General features: G+C 34.9%; 1 protein-coding gene across 1 annotated transcript in view; it reads right to left on the bottom strand.

Annotated features, from left to right (window-relative positions):
• Positions 1-18,075, bottom strand: part of LOC143680793 (complement factor H-like) — a 133,395-nt gene extending 115,320 nt beyond the window's left edge. Inside the window, exon 1 of the mRNA XM_077157294.1 lies at positions 17,831-18,075. Within this exon, the coding sequence (XP_077013409.1) occupies positions 17,831-17,888 (58 nt within the window). The 5' untranslated portion in view covers positions 17,889-18,075. The remainder of the gene's footprint in view (positions 1-17,830) is intronic.
• Between the last annotated feature and the right edge of the window lie 1,053 nt (positions 18,076-19,128).

Below are 19,128 nucleotides of genomic sequence, written 5' to 3'. Positions count from 1 at the left end.
TGGCCCACTGCTCTTATCGTGCCTTTTCCAATAAGTTTGGAAAAACCTGAATAGGAGTTCAGATATACGGTATTCCTGTTTCAGAATACCATTCCTGGTGAAGATTTTAGTGTGTTGTTCTCTCTTTTCCCTTTAGTCAGGAATGAAAAGGTCAAAGCCATACCGGATTCCTGCCTTGGTCCAGCAAATCACTTTTCCTGTCTCACTAGATGGGGAGAAGGGTTTCAGGATCTTGGATCAATGGGCTTGTGCGCCCAAGCATGGGATATTATTGAGGATAGTACTGGAAGTTTCTCCAGCTTAACCATACCCTGAACAGGGCTTTAGTGGTATTGTGGGAAGGGCATTCTCTGACCAATATTACCTGAGAAGTAGAAAGCAACCTGTGCTCTGGCCCAATTGGCTATCTTATTCACCCTGGCATTTGAAAAGAATGAGGAAATTCAGACCCAGGGAAAAAAAAAAAGAAAGAAAAGAAGCTTGCTTGGTTCCTTGGATGACTAAATTTATTTGGACAGTATAGGGACACCACGGGGAATCCCAGATGAGTTTGAGGCTAGAAATCAAGCAACTGCAGGATGTGAGTCTTTCTTATTCTGGTGGGTCACCATTAATAAAAATATGGACTGGATTAATTGCATGTATTATAATCAATGAAGATTTATCAACTACACCCAAGATGCAGTGAAGGGAATGTCAGGATAGCTAGATGCTGATAGTTGAATGACGTGGGAAAACAGGATTGCCCTAGCTAGGATGCTAACTGAAAAGAGAAGCATTTGTGTTAATGTTTGGAGGTAGCTGCTGTGCATTAATCTCCCCAATACAGCCCCAGATGGAACTATCACCAAAGCTTTACAAGGCTAAATGGCCTTATCTGAATAATTGGCGGAGAATTCAGGAATTGATAACCCCCTCACAGACTGGTTAGAGAGCTGGTTTGGAAAAAGGAAAGGAATAGCACTATTTTCACGTCTTTAATCATTGTAGCTGGGATGTTGACAGCAATCAGATGCTGCATCATCCCACACACCTGGGGGTTAACTCAGAGATTTATTGAGACTGCCCTAATCAAATAGGTGCCTACTCAGTACAGACAACCCAGCTTGTACTCCCTTAAAGAGGAAGATCCATATGATGAGGAACATGAAAAAGACCTTACCAGATTTGAAAAAGAACAAGAATGTGAAAATGAAAAAGGTCAAAATAAAACGGGGGATCGGTACAAATAAAATTAAATTTAGCTTTCTCACAAACTGGTAATGGGTGGGGGGAAATGAAACTCACTAAACAAAGGCTGCAAAACCAGCTTAGATCGGTTCCGTGGAGATGGGGAAGGGGGTCTTGGATGTAAACTTGGGGATTGGCACCTTTTCCTTATATGGGAAAAAAACTGTGACTTGGGCTGTAACTGCTAGAGTACCCCAGCAATGGGGAAACAGGGAAGGGAGTTATGTGTTTGGCTTAGGATATAAATGTTGCTGCCTCCTATTGTTTGGTGCACTAGCTACCACATTATAGCTGCATGCCCATTTTTTGCAGGCTCAATAATCAATTATTTTCTTCTCAAAAAAAATAATGAAATAAAATGCATACTAACAGTAGGTAATCCAAGAAAAGAGTTAATAAAATTAAAGCATTATGAGTTCCTCAAGTATTTAGAAGAATAGAAATGTATTAACTAGCTATGAGGGATTTTTTGATGAATCAATCAAACACTAATCTAGGTAGTGCTGAGAAGGTGTTTGCTAAATATAATGTACTCAGTTGACCTTAAGTAAAGGAGATTATCCTGATAATCTAGGTGGGCCTGATTAAATCAGTAGAAAGGTCTTAAAAGCTCCCCTAAAAAAGAGATGAAATTCTACATTTGGACGACACCTTCCATTGCTATGAATTCCAGTTTGTCAGTAACCTTCCTTTTTGACTCCTGATGTAGAGATTTTAAACTTGCTTACCTGGCCCCCACAACTGTGCTAAGCAATTCCTTGTCTTGTAATAAATTTCTCTGTAGCTACATAGACAAGTAGATTAGATTCAATACAGATAGATGATAGATATAATAGAAGACAGATAAAATGATTGATATTTAAATGTTCAGTGATAAATAGATATAGAGACAGAGTGGTAGGTTGACTATGTACTGCAAGGAAGGACAGGTTCTTAATCTTAATCTGCATTCCTATGTGTTTGAATTTGTTTGTAAATAGGACTTTTTGACAATATTATTAAAGGTCAGACTGACTGAATCAGGGTGGGTCTTAGTTTGTTTTACTGGAATCCTGATAAATAGAAAGTCACAGGAAGAAGCTGGAAGCCATAAATCAGGTAAATCAGAAGAGCAGACACAAGGACAGGAGAAGGCCTTATGACAGAAGGCAGACATGCAGGCCAAGGAAATGTAAGGATGCAGCATGCCAGCACCACAGCACTGCAGACTATGGAGAGAAAGGGTTACCTTGCCAAAGCCTTGATTTTGGACTACCTGTTGTTTAAGCCATCACATTGTGTGGTTTTTGTCACAACATTTTCCTGGCAAACTAAGAAAGAGAGCTAGATAGATAGTAGAGAGATCGTCAGTAGCTAGAAAGCTAGATCTTCTACTGACTATGCTTCTTTGGTTATACCCTGAATTAGACTTTGAATTATAGATTTGAATTAGACTTTGAATTACCCTAATTCAAATCTAATTTGAATTAGATTTGAATTAGACTTTGAATTACCCTGAATTATACCCTGGTTAGACTTTGATAAGAATGCATGCTTTAATTGTTACAGAAGGAGAGTTGATATTAAAACTTCCAGTCTACTTGGAAAGAAAAGATTAAACAAAAATTAGGCAACTTGGGGAGGGGGCCAAGATGGCAGCTTAGTAAGGTATGCGCGCCTTAGTTCCTCCTCCAGAGCAACTACGAGGTGACCAGAAACAGTGCAGAACAGCTCCCGGGGACACGGCAGGGACCGGACACACAACGTACCCCAGTCTGGACTGGCTGGACCATCTGCAAGACTCCGCTGGGGTGAGCTCCCCAAGCAGCGCGCGCTTCTCCGGGCAGCGGCGACTGGCAGCAGGCACCCATCCCTCCCTCCTTCCTGGACCAGCTGAGAGTTGCGGGGAGGCAAGTGGCCCAAGCTGCGGCGGCTGGTGCCCCTCTTTTGTGGGCGGCTTCCCAGACTGGCTACGAGTCTCGCATCAGCGGGCTCCCCAAGCCACGGCGGCCGGTGACCAGTGCCCCTCCCCAACAGGCGGCTTCCCGGTCCGGCGGCGAGTCTGGGATCGGTGAGTTCCACAGGCCATAGCGACCAGCACCCCTCCCCACAGGTGGCTGCCCGGAGGGAGAGGAGGGAGTTTCCGACAGTGGCAGGGACTGGGTCCAATCAAATACCAATAGTGACATTAATAAAGGAGCCAAACATTTTTTGCTGGTGGGACCCGCAGACAGATAAGTGCCACATACTGGGCAGGATTAAAAAAACAGAGCCCAGAGACTTCACAGGAAAATCTTTCAACCTGTTGGGTCCCACACTCAGGGAAATCTGATTAAATGTCCAGACGCCAGCAAAAAATAACAAATCACACCAGGAAAATTGAAGATATGGCCCATTCAAAGGAAAAAACCAATAGTTCAAATGAGATACAGGAGCTGAGACAACTAATTCTGAATATACGAACAGAAATGGAAAACTTCTTCAAAAACCAAATCAATAAATTGAGGGAGGAAATGAAGAAGGCAAGGGATGAAAAAAAGAAGAAATGGAAAGTCTCAAAAAACAAATCACAGAACTTATGGGAATGGAGATACAGTAGAAGAGATGAAAAAAGCAATGGAAACCTACGATGGTAGATTTCAAGAGACAGAAGTTAGAATTAGTGAACTGTAGGATGGAACATCTGAAATCCAAAAAGAAACAGAAACTATAGGGAAAAGAATGGAAAAATTTGAACAGGGGCTCAGGGAATTGAATGATAATATGAAGCGCACAGATATACATGTGGTGGGTGTCCCAGAAGGAGAAGAGAAGGGAAAAGGAGGAGAAAAAATAATGGAAGAAATTATCACTGAAAATTTCCCAATGCCTATGAAAGACCTAAAATTACAGATCCAAGAAGTGCAGTGCACCCCAAAGAGAATAGATCCAAATAGACGTTCTCCAAGACACTTACTAATTAGAATGTCAGAGGTCAAAGAGAAAGAGAGGATCTTGAAAGCAGCAAGAGAAAAACAATCCATCACATACAAGGGAAACCCAATAAGACTATGTGTAGATTTCTCAGCAGAAACCATGGAAGCTAGAAGACAGTGGGATGATATATTTAAATTACTAAAAGAGAAAAACTGCCAACCAAGACTTCTATATCCAGCAAAATTGTCCTTCAAAAATGAGGGAGAAATTAAAACATTTTCAGACAAAAAGTCACTGAGAGAATTTGTGACCAAGAGACCAGCTCTGCAAGAAATACTAAAGGGAGCACTAGAGTCAGATACGAAAACACAGAAGAGAGAGGTGTGGAGAAGAGTGTAGAAAGAAGGAAAATCAGATATGATATATATATACAAAAGGCAAAATGGTAAAGGAAATTATTACCCAAACAGTAATAACATTAAATGTTAATGGACTGAATTCCCCAATCAAAAAACATAGACAGGCAGAATGGATTAAAAAACAGGATCCTTCTATATGCTGTCTACAAGAAACACATCTTAGACCCAAAGATAAACATAGGTTGAAAGTGAAAGTTTGGGAAAAGATATTTCATGCAAATAACAACCAGAAAAGAGCAGGAGTAGCTATACTAATATCCAACAAATTAGACTTCAAATGTAAAACAGTTAAAAGAGACAAAGAAGGATACTATCTACTAAGAAAAGGAACAATTCAACAAGAAAACATAACACTCATAAATATTTACACACTGAATCAGAATGCCCCAAAATACGTGAGGAATACACTACAAATACTGAAAAGGGAAATAGACACATATACCATAATAGTTGGAGACTTCAATTCCCCACTCTCATGAATGGACAGAGCATCTAGACAGAGGATCAATAAAGAAACAGAGAATTTGAATATTACAATAAATGAGCTAGATTTAACAGACATTTATAGGACATTACACCTTACAACAGCAGGATACACCTTTTTCTCAAGTGCTCATGGATCATTCTCAAAGATAGACCATATGCTGGGTCACAAAGCAAGTCTCAACAAATTTAAAAAGATTGAAACCATACACAACACTTTCTCAGATCATAAAGGAATGAAGTTGGAAATGAATAATAGGCAGAGTGCCAGAAAATTCACAAATACGTGGAGGCTCAACCACACACTCTTGAAAACCAGTGGGTCAAGGAAGAAATTACAAGAGAAATTAGTAAATATCTCGAGGCGAATGAAAATGATAACACAACATATCAAAACCTATGGGACGCAGCAAAGGCAGTGCTAAGAGGGAAATTTATTGCCCTAAATGCCTATATCAAAACAGAAGAAAGGGCAAAAATTCAGGAATTAACTGTCCACTAGGAAGAACTGGAGAAAGAACAGCAAACTAACCCCAAAGCAAGCAAAAGGAAAGAAATAACAAAGATTAGAGCAGAAATAAATGAAATTGAGAATATAAAAACAATAGAGAAAATCAATAAGACCAGAAGTTGGTTCTATGAGAAAATCAACAAGATTGATGGGCCCTTAGCAAGATTGACAAAAGGAAGAAGAGAGAGGATACAAATAAATAGGATCAGAAATGGAAGAGGAGACATAACCACTGACCTCACAGAAATAAAGGAGGTCATAACAGGATACTATGAACAACTTTATGCTAATAAATACAAAAATATAGATGAAATGGACAAGTTCCTAGAAAGGCATGAACAATCAACTTTGACTCAAGAAGAAATAGATGACCTCAACAAACCAATCACAAGTAAAGAAATTGAATCAGTCATTCAAAAGCTTCCCAAAAAGAAAAGTCCAGGACCAGACGGCTTCACATGTGAATTCTACCAAATATTTCAGAAAGAATTAGTACCAACCCTGCTCAAACTCTTCAAAAAAATTGAAGTGGAGGGAAAGCTACCTAATTCATTCTATGAAGCCAACATCACCCTCATACCAAAACCAGGCAAAGATATTACAAAAAATGAAAACTACAGACCAATCTCTCTAGTGAATATAGATGCAAAAATCCTCAACAAAATTCTAGCAAATCAAATCCAGCAACACATTAAAAGAATTATACATCATGACCAAGTAGGATTCATCCCAGGTATGCAAGGATGGTTCAACATAAGAAAATCAATTAATGTAATATACCATATCAACAAATCAAAGCAGAAAAATCACATGATCATCTCAATTGATGCAGAGAAGGCATTTGACAAGATTCAACATCTTTTCCTGTTGAACACTTCAAAGGATAGGAATACAAGGGAACTTCCTTAAAATGATAGAGGGAATATATGAAAAACCCACAGCTAATATCATCCTCAATGGGGAAAAATTGAAAACTTTCCCCCTAAGATCAGGAACAAGACAAGGATGTCCATTATCACCACTATTATTCAACATCGTGTTGGAGGTTCTAGCCAGAGCAATTAGACAAGAAAAAGAAATACAAGGCATCAAAATTGGAAAGGAAGAAGTAAAACTATCACTGTTTGCAGACGATATGATACTATACGTCGAAAACCTGGAAAAATCCACAACAAAACTACTAGAACTAATAAATGAGTACAGCAAAGTAGCAGGTTATAAGATTAACATTCAAAAATCTGTAGCATTTCTATACACTAGCAATGAACAAGCTGAGGGGGAAATCAAGAAACGAATTCCATTTACAATTGCAACTAAAAGAATAAAATACTTAGGAATAAATTTAACTAAAGAGACAAAAGACCTATACAAAGAAAACTACAAAAGGCTGTTAAAAGAAATCACAGAAGACCTAAATAGATGGAAGGGCATACCGTGTTCATGAATTGGAAGACTAAATATAGTTAAGATGTCAATCCTACCTAAATTGATTTACAGATTCAATGCAATACCAATCAAAATCCCAACAACTTATTTTTCAGAAATAGAAAAACCAATAAGCAAATTCATCTGGAAGGACAGGGTGCCCCGAATTGCTAAAAGTATCTTGAGGAAAAAAAACGAAGCTGGAGGTCTCACGCTGCCAGACTTTAAGGCATATTATGAAGCCACAGTGGTCAAAACAGCATGGTACTGGCATAAAGATAGATGTATCGACCAATGGAATCGAATAGAGTGCTCAGATATAGACCCTCTCATCTATGGACATTTGATCTTTTGATAAGGCAGTCAAGCCAACTCACCTGGGACAGAACAGTCTCCTCAGTAAATGGTGCCTAGAGAACTGAATATCCATATGCAAAAGAATGAAAGAGGACCCGTATCTCACACCCTATACAAAAGTTAACTCAGAATGGATCAAAGATCTAAACATTAGGTCTAAGACCATAAAACAGTTAGAGGAAAATGTTGGGAGATATATTATGAATCTTACAATTGGAGGCGGTTTTATGGACCTTAAACCTTAAGCAAGAGCACTGAAGAAAGAAAGAAAGAAATGGGAGCTCCTCAAAATTAAACACTTTTGTGCACCAAAGAACTTCATCAAGAAAGTAGAAAGACAGCCTACACAATGGGAGACAAGATTTGGAAACGACATATCAGATAAAGGTCTAGTATCCAGAATTCATAAAGAGATTGTTCAACTCAACAACAAAAAGACAGCCAATCCAATTACAAAATGGGGAAAAGACTTGAACAGACACCTCTCAGAAGAGGAAATACAAATGGCCAAAAGGCACATGAAGAGATGCTCAATGTCCCTGGCCATTAGAGAAATGCAAATCAAAACCACAATGAGATATCATCTCACACCCACCAGAATGGCCATTATCAACAAAACAGAAAATGACAAGTGCTGGAGAGGATGCGGAGAAAGAGGCACACTTATCCACTGTTGGTGGGAATGTCAAATGGTGCAACCACTGTGGAAGGCAGTTTGGCGGTTCCTCAAAAAGCTGAATATAGAATTGCCATACGACCCAGCAATACCATTGCTAGGTATCTACTCAGAGGACTTAAGGGCAAAGACACAAACGGACATTTGCACACCAATGTTTATAGCAGTGTTATTTACAATTGCAAAGAGATGGAAACAGCCAAAATGTCCATCAACAGACGAGTGGCTAAACAAACTGTGGTATATACATACGATGGAATATTATGCAGCTTTAAGACAGAATAAACTTATGAAGCATGTAATAACATGGATGGACCTAGAGAACATTATGCTGAGTGAGTCTAGCCAAAAACTAAAGTACAAATACTGTATGGTCCCATGGATGTGAACCGACATTAGAGAATAAACTTGGAATATGTCATTGGTAACAGAGACCATCAGGAGATAGAAAAAGGGTAAGATAATGGGTAATTGGAGCTGAAGGGATACAGACTGTGCAACAAGACTGGATACAAAAACTCAGAAATGGAGAGCACAATACTACCTAATTGTTATGTAATTAGATTAAAACACTGAATGAAGCTGCATCTCAGGTATAGTTTTTTTTTCTTTTTTTCTCTCTATTATTGTTTTAGTTCTTTTTCTGTTGTCTATTTCTTTTTCTAAATCGATGCAAGTGTACTAAGAAACAATGAATATGCATGTATGTGATGATATTAAGAATTACTGATTGTATATGTAGAATGGAATGATTTCTAAATGTTGTGTTAGCTAATTTTTTAATTAATAAAAAAATTAGGCAACTTACAAGATAGAAGGATTAAAAAGAAGAAATACAGCAAAAAGGTCAAACTGAATATTAGATTTTAACTCCAATATATTAGAAATTATATTATTTTGTAAAGAATTAAATGTTGCAGTAAAAATTGATGGTTTTCAAACTAAATTTAAAAAGCGAATATGAGCTATTTACAAGTAGTATCTAAAGACAAATGCAAAAAGTTGAAACTAAGAGCGTGGGAAATATTACCAATGCAAATACTAGCAAAGTAAAGTTGACGTTGTGATATTACAACCAGGTAAGATAGATATTAAGGCACAAAAACGTTATCAGAAATCAAAGAAGTCACTTCATAATGACAAAAATTTCAGCTAATTAGAAAGATAAAATCAGTTTACATGTATAGCATCTAGTCTCAAGACGATGTATACATATATAAACAAAAATCCAAAATTATAATAGGAGACTTTAATACACCTCTTGATTATTGATGGAGAAAGGCAGGAAAAAATCGATAAGGAAGTAAAAGATATGAAAGCATATATAACAAATGACCTAATATACAGAGACTACTACACCCCAAATATTTGAGGACTATATGAAGTACTATGAAAATTGACCACATTGGGTTATAATGCAAGTTTCAATAAATGTCAAAATAGTAAAATCAAGTCAAATAATTTCCCTGACTTCCAGTGGAAGAGGAGCGCACTAGAAAATAACAATAAAAATAAACACGGATTTGAAAATTAATAAGTATCCTGAGCCAATGAATAAAATACAATGGAAATTATAAAATATTTTAAATGAATAATAAGGTTTCTACACATGCAAACTTTTGGGATAGCACTTAAATACATTGATTAGGGAAAAGGGAGATAAAAATAATGAGGCATTTTCAAAAAGCTAAATAAAATAGTAATAATGGAAGAAAATAGTAAAAGGAAACTACCAAAAAAGGCAGAAATAAATAGAATGAAAAATACATGATAGATTATCAATAAAAATAAAAGTTTGTTCTTTGACAAGATGAATAAACTTGATAAAATCCTGGTAAGACTGATTAAAGAGAAAAAGAGAGAGAGAGAGAAAGAGAGAGAGAGAGAGAAAGAGAGAGAGTAAGAGAAAGGCACAAATAGCCATGATCAGGAATAAAACATTTTATCACCAGAAATCTTGCAAAATTAAAAAAGATTTATCAAGATGTAATAAATATAATAAATTATTTTTAAATGGCAAATTCTAAGATACTTATTATAATATATATTTATTAAATTATTATTTTCATTGCTGAACTCCTTTTTTACTTGGTTTTATAATAACAATTTAATATTCTATTCTAGAATTTCCTTTCAAAAGCCAAAGGGAAAAAATAATCAACTAAGCTGAATTGTGGAGCATATTCATTATGAAAATGTTTTATGAATTTTCATAGGACAGAAAGCTAAAACATATGAAACTATATGTTATGCAAGAAATAATACTTGCGTTGATGTGCATACGCACTAAGTTTTCTTGATGTTTTGGCAAATTTTTAGCACATTTATGATAAGGAACTTGTGTAACAAGTGACTTCACATTACACTTTTTTGATATACTTCATTTAAGTAAACATATTTTTGTTCCACTAGATGGTGCTAATATCCTATCATAAGAACCCGCCCGCCCCCCCCCCAAAAGGGTCTGTTTTTTTATTTTCATTTCCATGTTTTTATATGAAAATTTTCTGTTAATTACAGACAATGAAAATGTTAATGTATGAGTACTTTTTACTTTTAATATTCAGATCCATTTCATGATATTCAGGTTACTGGAAAAATAAGTTGCATTTCAAATGCAGGTGCCAACATTGTGAGTAGAGAACTATGTTCCACAAGTTTATTAACACATTGACAAACTTAGTTCCTTCCCTTTTGTTAAATTATGAGAAAAAAGAGTAATGAAATTTTTCTTATTAATTTATTTTATTTAAAGTATTTTAATTAAAGTAACCCACCAACAAAAGTTCAGCCCATTTGCTCTCTGGAGGCAGTTTTTCTTCTGGTTATTAGAGTTCCAGAAAACACATTTTTAACTCTATTATTCTCGATTTTTCAACTTTAATTTATTGCTTTTGACAGCAGATCTGAAAGGTGAGGCTGTAGCTCATTCATGCAATCTTCCCACCAGGGTCTCAAAATATGTATTGCATTTATTTATGTTTACTATTATAAAGAGTTCTCATATCAAGTCCCCTTTTTACTTCAAATCCAACTGGGTCTCCAGCACAGCAGAGCACCGCCCTCTGCTAGGTTTTTCATCAACTTTAGATGGCATCTTTTGGCTCTATTTGTAAGATAAAAAATCACCCCTACTCTATTTTGCTACTTTTCCACTGGCATCTCCAAAATCTCAGTTCATATCATCTTCATTTGCCTGGATTATGAAACCCTCTAATGAGTCTTGAGTCACGATTTTCCCATTCTTCCAATACCTTCTCCACAAAATCACAAGTGATATTTGTAAATTTTATCGCATTACTCCTGACTTAAAATTCTTATATGAGTTCTTTTACTTTAAAAAGTTCCAGACTCCTGACCTTCTCTGACAACCCCTTATCTGAATATTGTCATCCTCTCTGAGCTCACTATGTCACCTCTTCCATTTACAAATTTCGCCAAATCACAAACCTTGTCACCCCTCCCTCTCCAGTACCCTTAGATTTTTGGCACATGTTGCTTTCTCTTCCTGGAACACTTTTACTGCAGACTATTGATGGTTGGCTTTGTCTAATCTTTCAGTGAACCCATCTGTTGCTGGTCTCTAAGTTTTTAAAGTTTCCACACTTCAGACTACCACCTTTGCCATTTTCCCTCAGCCCCTCCCTACTTCATTTACTTTACAACCTTGTTTGCAATTTATATATTTTTTTCTGTTTACTAGAATTTTGTTTATCTCTTTCATAAAGTATAAGCTCCCCCCAAAATAAGGACCACCTCTGTCTTGTTTTTCTTAGTCACTGGAGGAATTTTCATTAATACCTAAGTCTTCTAGCTTCATATATAACTTCTATCTACCTTTGTTCTAATCTTCAATATACTGAATGTTATCAACATATTTTAGAAATAACTCATTGTTTTAGGTTTAAGCAAGAGTGAGGCATTTCTTAAGACATGACCTTTATTTGCCTGAATTTAATAACAGCTAAATAGTCAAGGGCAGTTAAACCACAGTCTCAATGTTTTCTACCTAGATAATAAAGAATTATTTAGATTCAGACAGTTAAACTGTCAACATTTAGGTAGAAAAGCATGTTTGTTTGATTTAAATCGGCAGTTCTTGAAGAAAATATGGCACTGAACTTATTAAATGGGCAGCATAAAACTATTTTCCAAAGCAAAGCAGTTTTTGTGAGTTTGGACTTATCTCAAAAAGTTAAAATAAAAAGTAGTCATGTCATTTCCTGTTTTCTAAGTTAATGAGTTAATTAGGCTTTCTTATTCCTAAGTATTTACTTGGGTTTATACTCCTTCTTATGTTTCCATGGCCATTAATTGCCAAGTAAATCTTTTTACAATCTTTACATGGGTGAGCTTTCCATTCACTTGGTTTTATTTTCCAAATTAAAATTATTTTTAGCTTATTAATAAATAGTGTGAATGAATTTTGGTATTGGAAAGGAATAGGAATCTTCATTTTATTTTAAGTAAAAATATTATACAATTTTGGTTAATGCAAACATACTTGATATCTTAATATCCACCATTTATTTACTTTTACCATCTTTCAATTTTGAAGGGAGGTTTTTTGGCATAAACACAAAACTAATTACTATTTTCAATGTCACTGTCTATAAACAGTTCATTGACAGGTATCTTAATTAAAAACAAAATCATGATAAAGTTATTTATTTGTGAAAACTTTAATCAGACTTGTACCAGATTGTTTTGGTATGCTGAAACTGGTCTCTTTTTTTTTATTATTACTCCTATTTTTCAAAAATTATTTCAGAAAATAAAACCAGGAGATGCCATTTTCGAAAATAAGCTAATCCTACTTATAATAGTATATGTCAGAATATATTATCAATCAGAACTAAAAATCAATTTAGAAAAAATAAAGCAAATGGACAGGATGGGAATAGCAAAAATAGATATTTTATTTTAATTTTTTCTCTACCTCCTCACTAGTATATATGCTATTATTTATATATGGATTATATATAATCCAATTAAACTTTCAATAAGAGATATTCAATTTCTCGTGTAAATAGCATGATAATAACTGAAGACAATTTGGAAAATTATAGATGCAATGGTGCTGAGGAGAAAAACAGCTGCAATACAAAAGTTTTTAAAATCTACTCTAACAAAAGCAGAAAAGTGATGATGTTACATATAATAAGCATTGGAAGAAAAAAGATGATATTTTTAGTTAATTAATTAGTATGACTATTATAAATTTGTAATGATGAAAAAGTGCCTAAAAATAATCCAGGATCACAGACAGCAAATGAGAAAACAAGAGAAATTATGAAATTATTAAGGTGTCAACAAATTGCTATTAGGACATATCTTGAAAATTCCACTGAAACTAAGTTTCTGGAAATGTGTAATAATTGAAAAATTAAACGTCAATAGTATTCAACATGTAATTTTTGCTTCCTAAAATAAATTATATTTATATATGGTATGATTTTTTATAAGGTTTGTCTGGTTGCTGTGGAAAAGAACTCAGCCATAGGGTGATATTAAAATGTGGAACCTGAGAAGTCCATAGCAAGAATGACTTTCCACCTGAAAAATTACCAATGGAATCTGGGGGTGGAGAATTAAAATTGCAAGGGAAGAAAAACAAACAGCAAACCCTCTACCCAATATTACATTTAGCCAGCTCCCTATGGAAGTTAAATTGATGAGGGGATTGAAGATATGAGAAATGATTGTAGTCCTCCAGTTTTAAAGAACTACTTTTAGTTCCTTATATACACACTGGATGTTACCTTGTACTCCTCACCTATCTAACTTCTATTCAACCTTCAAAACCTATGCAAGATGCCACCTCCTCCAAGGAGCATTCATTGACATATATCTCTTTTCATTCAATTACTTACAAACAACATACCAATCTCCTAACTCACACCTACTCCCCATTCTCCCACCCCAGGCTGGGTTTTTTGCGTTCTCTAAATGATCCCATATATCTTTTATTTATCTCTGTCTTGATGCTTTCTATGAGAAAATATAACATATTAATAGAATAAAACGCAATATTTATTCCCTTTGTTTCCCCACTAAGTGAGTTCCTTTTGGAAAGGGCTAATCATAGTGCCTGGCATTTAGTAGTTAATCAAAAACCATCACTAACTGAATGAAAGAAATGAAACCAGGAGCCTTCCCATCATATCTATAAATTATGAAGGACCCATAGTAAGGGCATAGAACACAGTAACAAATGTAAAAGATTACATAACACATGGAAAGAACGGTTTAGTGAGCTTAAAGCTCTGCTGCATGAAGCCAAGAACCTCTAACATCTGTAATTGCATTGTACATTTAGTCTGTGTCCTAATTTTCAATTTATCCTATAGTTTTTGAAGTTAGGAATCACTTTCATTTAACTTAAAGCCTTTGGGGAATGTTAAAGGAGCATTTTTATAATAACTTTTCTATTTCTGATAGAAATAGAACAATTAACGAAACATTAAAAACCTGATTCAGATAAATCATTAAAACAAAAGCTTTCTGTCAAATCATTTTTCATTTGTTATTATTTTCAGTTTTTTTTTTTTCCCATTTGGTTACTTTGCTTTCTCTGACCCATTTTTTGCAACATCTTCTCACAATTTTAAGCTAAACTGAACCACTTTCTTTTCAGTTACATTTTGCCCCTTTCACACGCTACTCCCTGGAACTTCTTAACGTTATTAAGAAAAGGGTCAAGTACGATTTAGTTAGCTGAGCACAGATTGGACAGCATAAACTCAGTGACTTAAGCAGGCAGGGATTGCAGATGGCGGGGTGAGGAGGCACAAGTGGGAAGTGGTTAATACTGCAAAATAGCAGGAATTGAACAAATAAAGATGATTAACTTAGACTTTGGAGTAGGTCCTGTCAACCAACAGCTTAAAAAGATTAAATATTAATGCCCTGCCCTTGAACTTGTATTTGGAAACATTTCTAGCTGAGTACAACTTAGTTTTGCAATACTTAAGTTAACTAATTTTAGTTTAAAATTAAATACAGGCAAAAGAGGAGCACATGCATTCCCAAGATGTGCCTAAACTTAAAAGAAGCAAGGTTTGTCTTGACCACTTCTCCCGATTTATGCTGTTCCAGGGGATATTTTCTCAACTCTGCAAGGACCTCGCTGTCCAAACCTGTTTTGGCTGGTAAACACCACATCTTCCAGAATCAGTTCGTCCTTTTCTTCTCATCGTCACCATCATCCATTTCTACCCTCCATCACCAACCTCCACTACAATTATTGCAGGAAACTTGTCAGATTATAAAAATTCACAGTAAATTTTGGTGAATAACAGTAAATTTAACCATCCCAAAGTATTTTTTCAGATTGCTTTTTACTCCACGTAAATGCCAGAATGATTGAATTTATGGTGATAACATGTAAAGCATTTTAGTATGAGAGGAGGGCCATTGACAATTTAAATTGCACCATACATCTAAACACCCACACTATTAACTCTGAATATATGTGAGATTTTGGGGTAGGGGTGGGGGTGGGGGTAGGGAGGCTCTTAGACTAAAATTCAAACAGATTTTGGAATTAAACACTAATATAAATTTAGTGGAACAAAATGATATGTGACATTAACATATATCCTTCTGAAGAGTAAGTTCTCATGTTAATTTCTAGTTAATTCATTTAATATTTATAATAATGATTTTTTCCATGTTAGGGTTAATTAGTATTTGAAGCCATTTTGTACTTGAAGCAACATACTACATAAAGAAATGAATTTTTCTCTCTCTGGGTTGGAATGGCACCTCTCATTGTCCTATAGTGTATTTGGGGCCCTGAAATAACTTTTTTGCCCTTTAAACCTCCAGGACTAGAAAACACATAATGATCCCAAAGCAAAAAATAGCCAGGGGTACTTCCACATGTTTCAGCAGGGTTTCTAGTTAACCATTTTAATCATCCTGGAATTTTTGGACTGTTGCCTAATTTTAAATAGTATGCACTTTTTAGATCTTAAATCCAATATGTCTACTTGAAAAGCTAGGCCATAATATGTTCTGGAAAGCAGAAACAATGTGAAATGATTGAAAAACTGTTACTTTAAACTCTGAGCTATAAATCTGAGCAAATTCTCAGCAGCCTGTGGTGACTCCTTCAGCAGTGACTCTGTTCCTAAACCACTAGGAATGTAAATGCAGACAAAACACTGCATTAAAAAAGCACTACTTAAGTTTCCCAATATTGTAAAAAGGATAAAAAAAGCTACATTTATGAATTCTTCTTATTGGCTATTATTCCTCTTTAGAAATGAATAATATTTTTTGAAGAATGTATACTCAACATGGCAGAAGCAATTTAAGAAATGTTAAAATTTTATGTCTAGTTGAATAAAGTAGATTGTGATACTATGCAAACTGTTTTCATCTAATTTTCTCAATTTGGAATTCAATGTTCAAAGTGGAGAAATAAAAACAGAAGGAAATGTTGAAATAACTAAGGATATTTTGAATAGTCAAGGCTATTCTGTTGAGTAAAATTTCTGGTAGACATGATAGACTGATGAAATTGATTAATGTCTCAAATTAATTTAGTTTCAGCAAGTAATTGGCAAATAAGGAATAAAACAGCCGTTGCATAGTCACTGAATATTCATGTAATTTTTCTCTATTATTTTTTGTACTGTGTGTGTTTGTATGACGATCATGAGGTTGACCTAAGCATTGCTTAAAATACTAAAGGTGTGTTTTATCTGTTAGATATCCAGATTTATATCATCACTTTGTCTATAATGTGTATGGTGCTAGTGTCCAATTTGCCGACAGAAACTGTTATCATATTTAAACACACATTGGTGAAAAATAAAATACAAGTGAAACTAGTCAATTAAAATCAATTATGTACACCAGGAATTTAAATCTTTATTGTTTAATTTTCATTATAGATACTTTGTAGTACCCAGCTTTAACATTGAAAATTCCACTTTGTAATCACTTAAACAGTTTAATTAAATTAAACATTGATTCTTGAATTTTAAAAATTAGCTGGAAATAATGCACATTTTTCTTACATGACAAAGGATACCTGTATAAAACCTCAGGAAACAATATATATATAATAAGCAAGGAAAAAAAGACATTTATTATGATTGCTACTATTAACATTGTTCAAGAGCGCCTTGTAATATTATGTTTTTAAACATTAGTTTCAGAAAAAAAGAGTCAAAATCATTGGAGGCAGAAACTTGATTGCATACCTAGTTTAGAAGGTAACTGGATATAAGGTTTGCAGGCTAAAATTCAATATTATATGCTTATATTCAATAGCATATAAGACAATACAACTGAAAAAGGGCTCTGTCCTTTAGAAATTATTAAAGACTTTTAAGCCTCATAAGTTGTAAATGTTAAATGTATTGACCTTTGAGCAGAGTTAATACCTACATCTGAAATAAATCCAGATATTATATGATTTGAAGGCCTTTATTGACTAATTCATTTTCTGGTTCTATGTATGATCACATATTTTTTAATATCATCACATAAAGCATTTTGGTGAAATTCTAAACATTAAAGTAAATTTTATTTTATGATAATTTGTAAGGGTATGATTATGACAAGTTACATTTTTCAAAACTGTTAAACATTTTTAAAAATTTTACATTAAGCAATATTATGATTAAATAATCCGATATACCATTAAAATAAGCTAATTATATATTTTAAACTTAACCATGTCAAAAATCACTCACACCATAAACTACAGAATAAAAATTAAATTATATTTTTAGACTAAATTTGATTACCTCTGCGAAAAGCACCTTAGCAAATGCTTCTTAATGTACTTCTAAGGAAAAAGGTCTCCTTTAATCTTACCTTCTGCTGCACAAGCAGTCCATAATATCAGACAAACAATCTTCACTGGAAATCTCATTCTTGGACCTTTTAGGGGTACATTTAATAGCTGACACAGTTCTCACTATGTTGGAATTTCTTCTGCTAAAAATTGTGATTAATGCAGGAAAGCGGTTGCTCCAAAATGAAACTGAAACACAGTTCAGACATTAAAGGGATTACTAGACGCTCCGCCCATCAGAAACTTTCTCAAAGTAAAAGAAAAAATCAACAAGCACTCCAGCAATGCCAGAGTTCAAAGGGATTCTGAGGGATTCTAGATAAACTCCCTCTGAATGTTAACCCTGTGACTTGCTCTTTGATTCATTGTTACAAACCCAGGCATGTTCTCCATTGGAACATGTTCAGGTTCTTGGAATGTGCAACGTAAAAACTGGTGATAGCCTGTGTATTTCATAAATCCTCCAAATATTCAAACTTCATTAAGTTCTTTTGTGAGTACAGCATAGCTCAGAACAGAAAATAACAGAGGTTCTTTTAAAAGCTATTTACTGAACCCCAGATCAGGCAATGGTTTCATAATCAAGACCCAGACAAAGGAAAGATATTTTGCAGAAAAGGTGGTGCTGGCTTATCTTTGGGACCTACTTTTCCTGCAATTCATGAAATTGGCTTCCTAAAGATTTTTTAATCTATGGTTGTAAAGCAACGGGCTCACTCTCATTTAGTGTACATGAGTTTAGTAATTTAAAAATCAAGAACCAGAAATGCTGATTTTTAAACTTTTTTTATTTTTTAATTTTTTAGAAAACTGCAAACACTGGTCATTAGAAGCAACAGCACACACATACACAGAAAACCTGAACATCAGGCCCAGGAAAAGTGGGTTCTGGGGCTCCTGGGTAGAGTACAGATAGTGTTCACTCTGCTTTATTGTCTTTTTTAAAAATTTTGTCACATGTATCTTTTTGTTGAAGTATAATATACATGAAGAGACATGAACATGACATAAGTATACGGCTTGTTGAATATGGAGAAGGTGTAGACACTCATGCAACCTGCACCAGGATCAAGAGATTGAACATCTCGACTTCCCAGAGAACCCCATGTGCCTCCTTTCAGTCAATCTGCTCCCCTAACCCCTAATTCCCACCCTCACCCCCACACGAGGATAACCAGGACCACTATCTTGGCCTCTCAGTGCACCAAACAGATTGTCTTCCTTTTGGTACTTTATATAAATGAAATAATAAGCCATTTTTTGTGTGTGTGTTTAGAGTCTTTTAGGCAAAATTATGTTCGGGAGATACACATCATAA

Source organism: Tamandua tetradactyla, chromosome 4 (genome assembly GCF_023851605.1).
Source record: "Tamandua tetradactyla isolate mTamTet1 chromosome 4, mTamTet1.pri, whole genome shotgun sequence".
In the NCBI taxonomy this organism is placed as follows: domain Eukaryota; kingdom Metazoa; phylum Chordata; class Mammalia; order Pilosa; family Myrmecophagidae; genus Tamandua; species Tamandua tetradactyla.
Note: the sequence above shows the minus strand (reverse complement) of the source record. Positions and strands in the feature narration are given on the sequence as shown.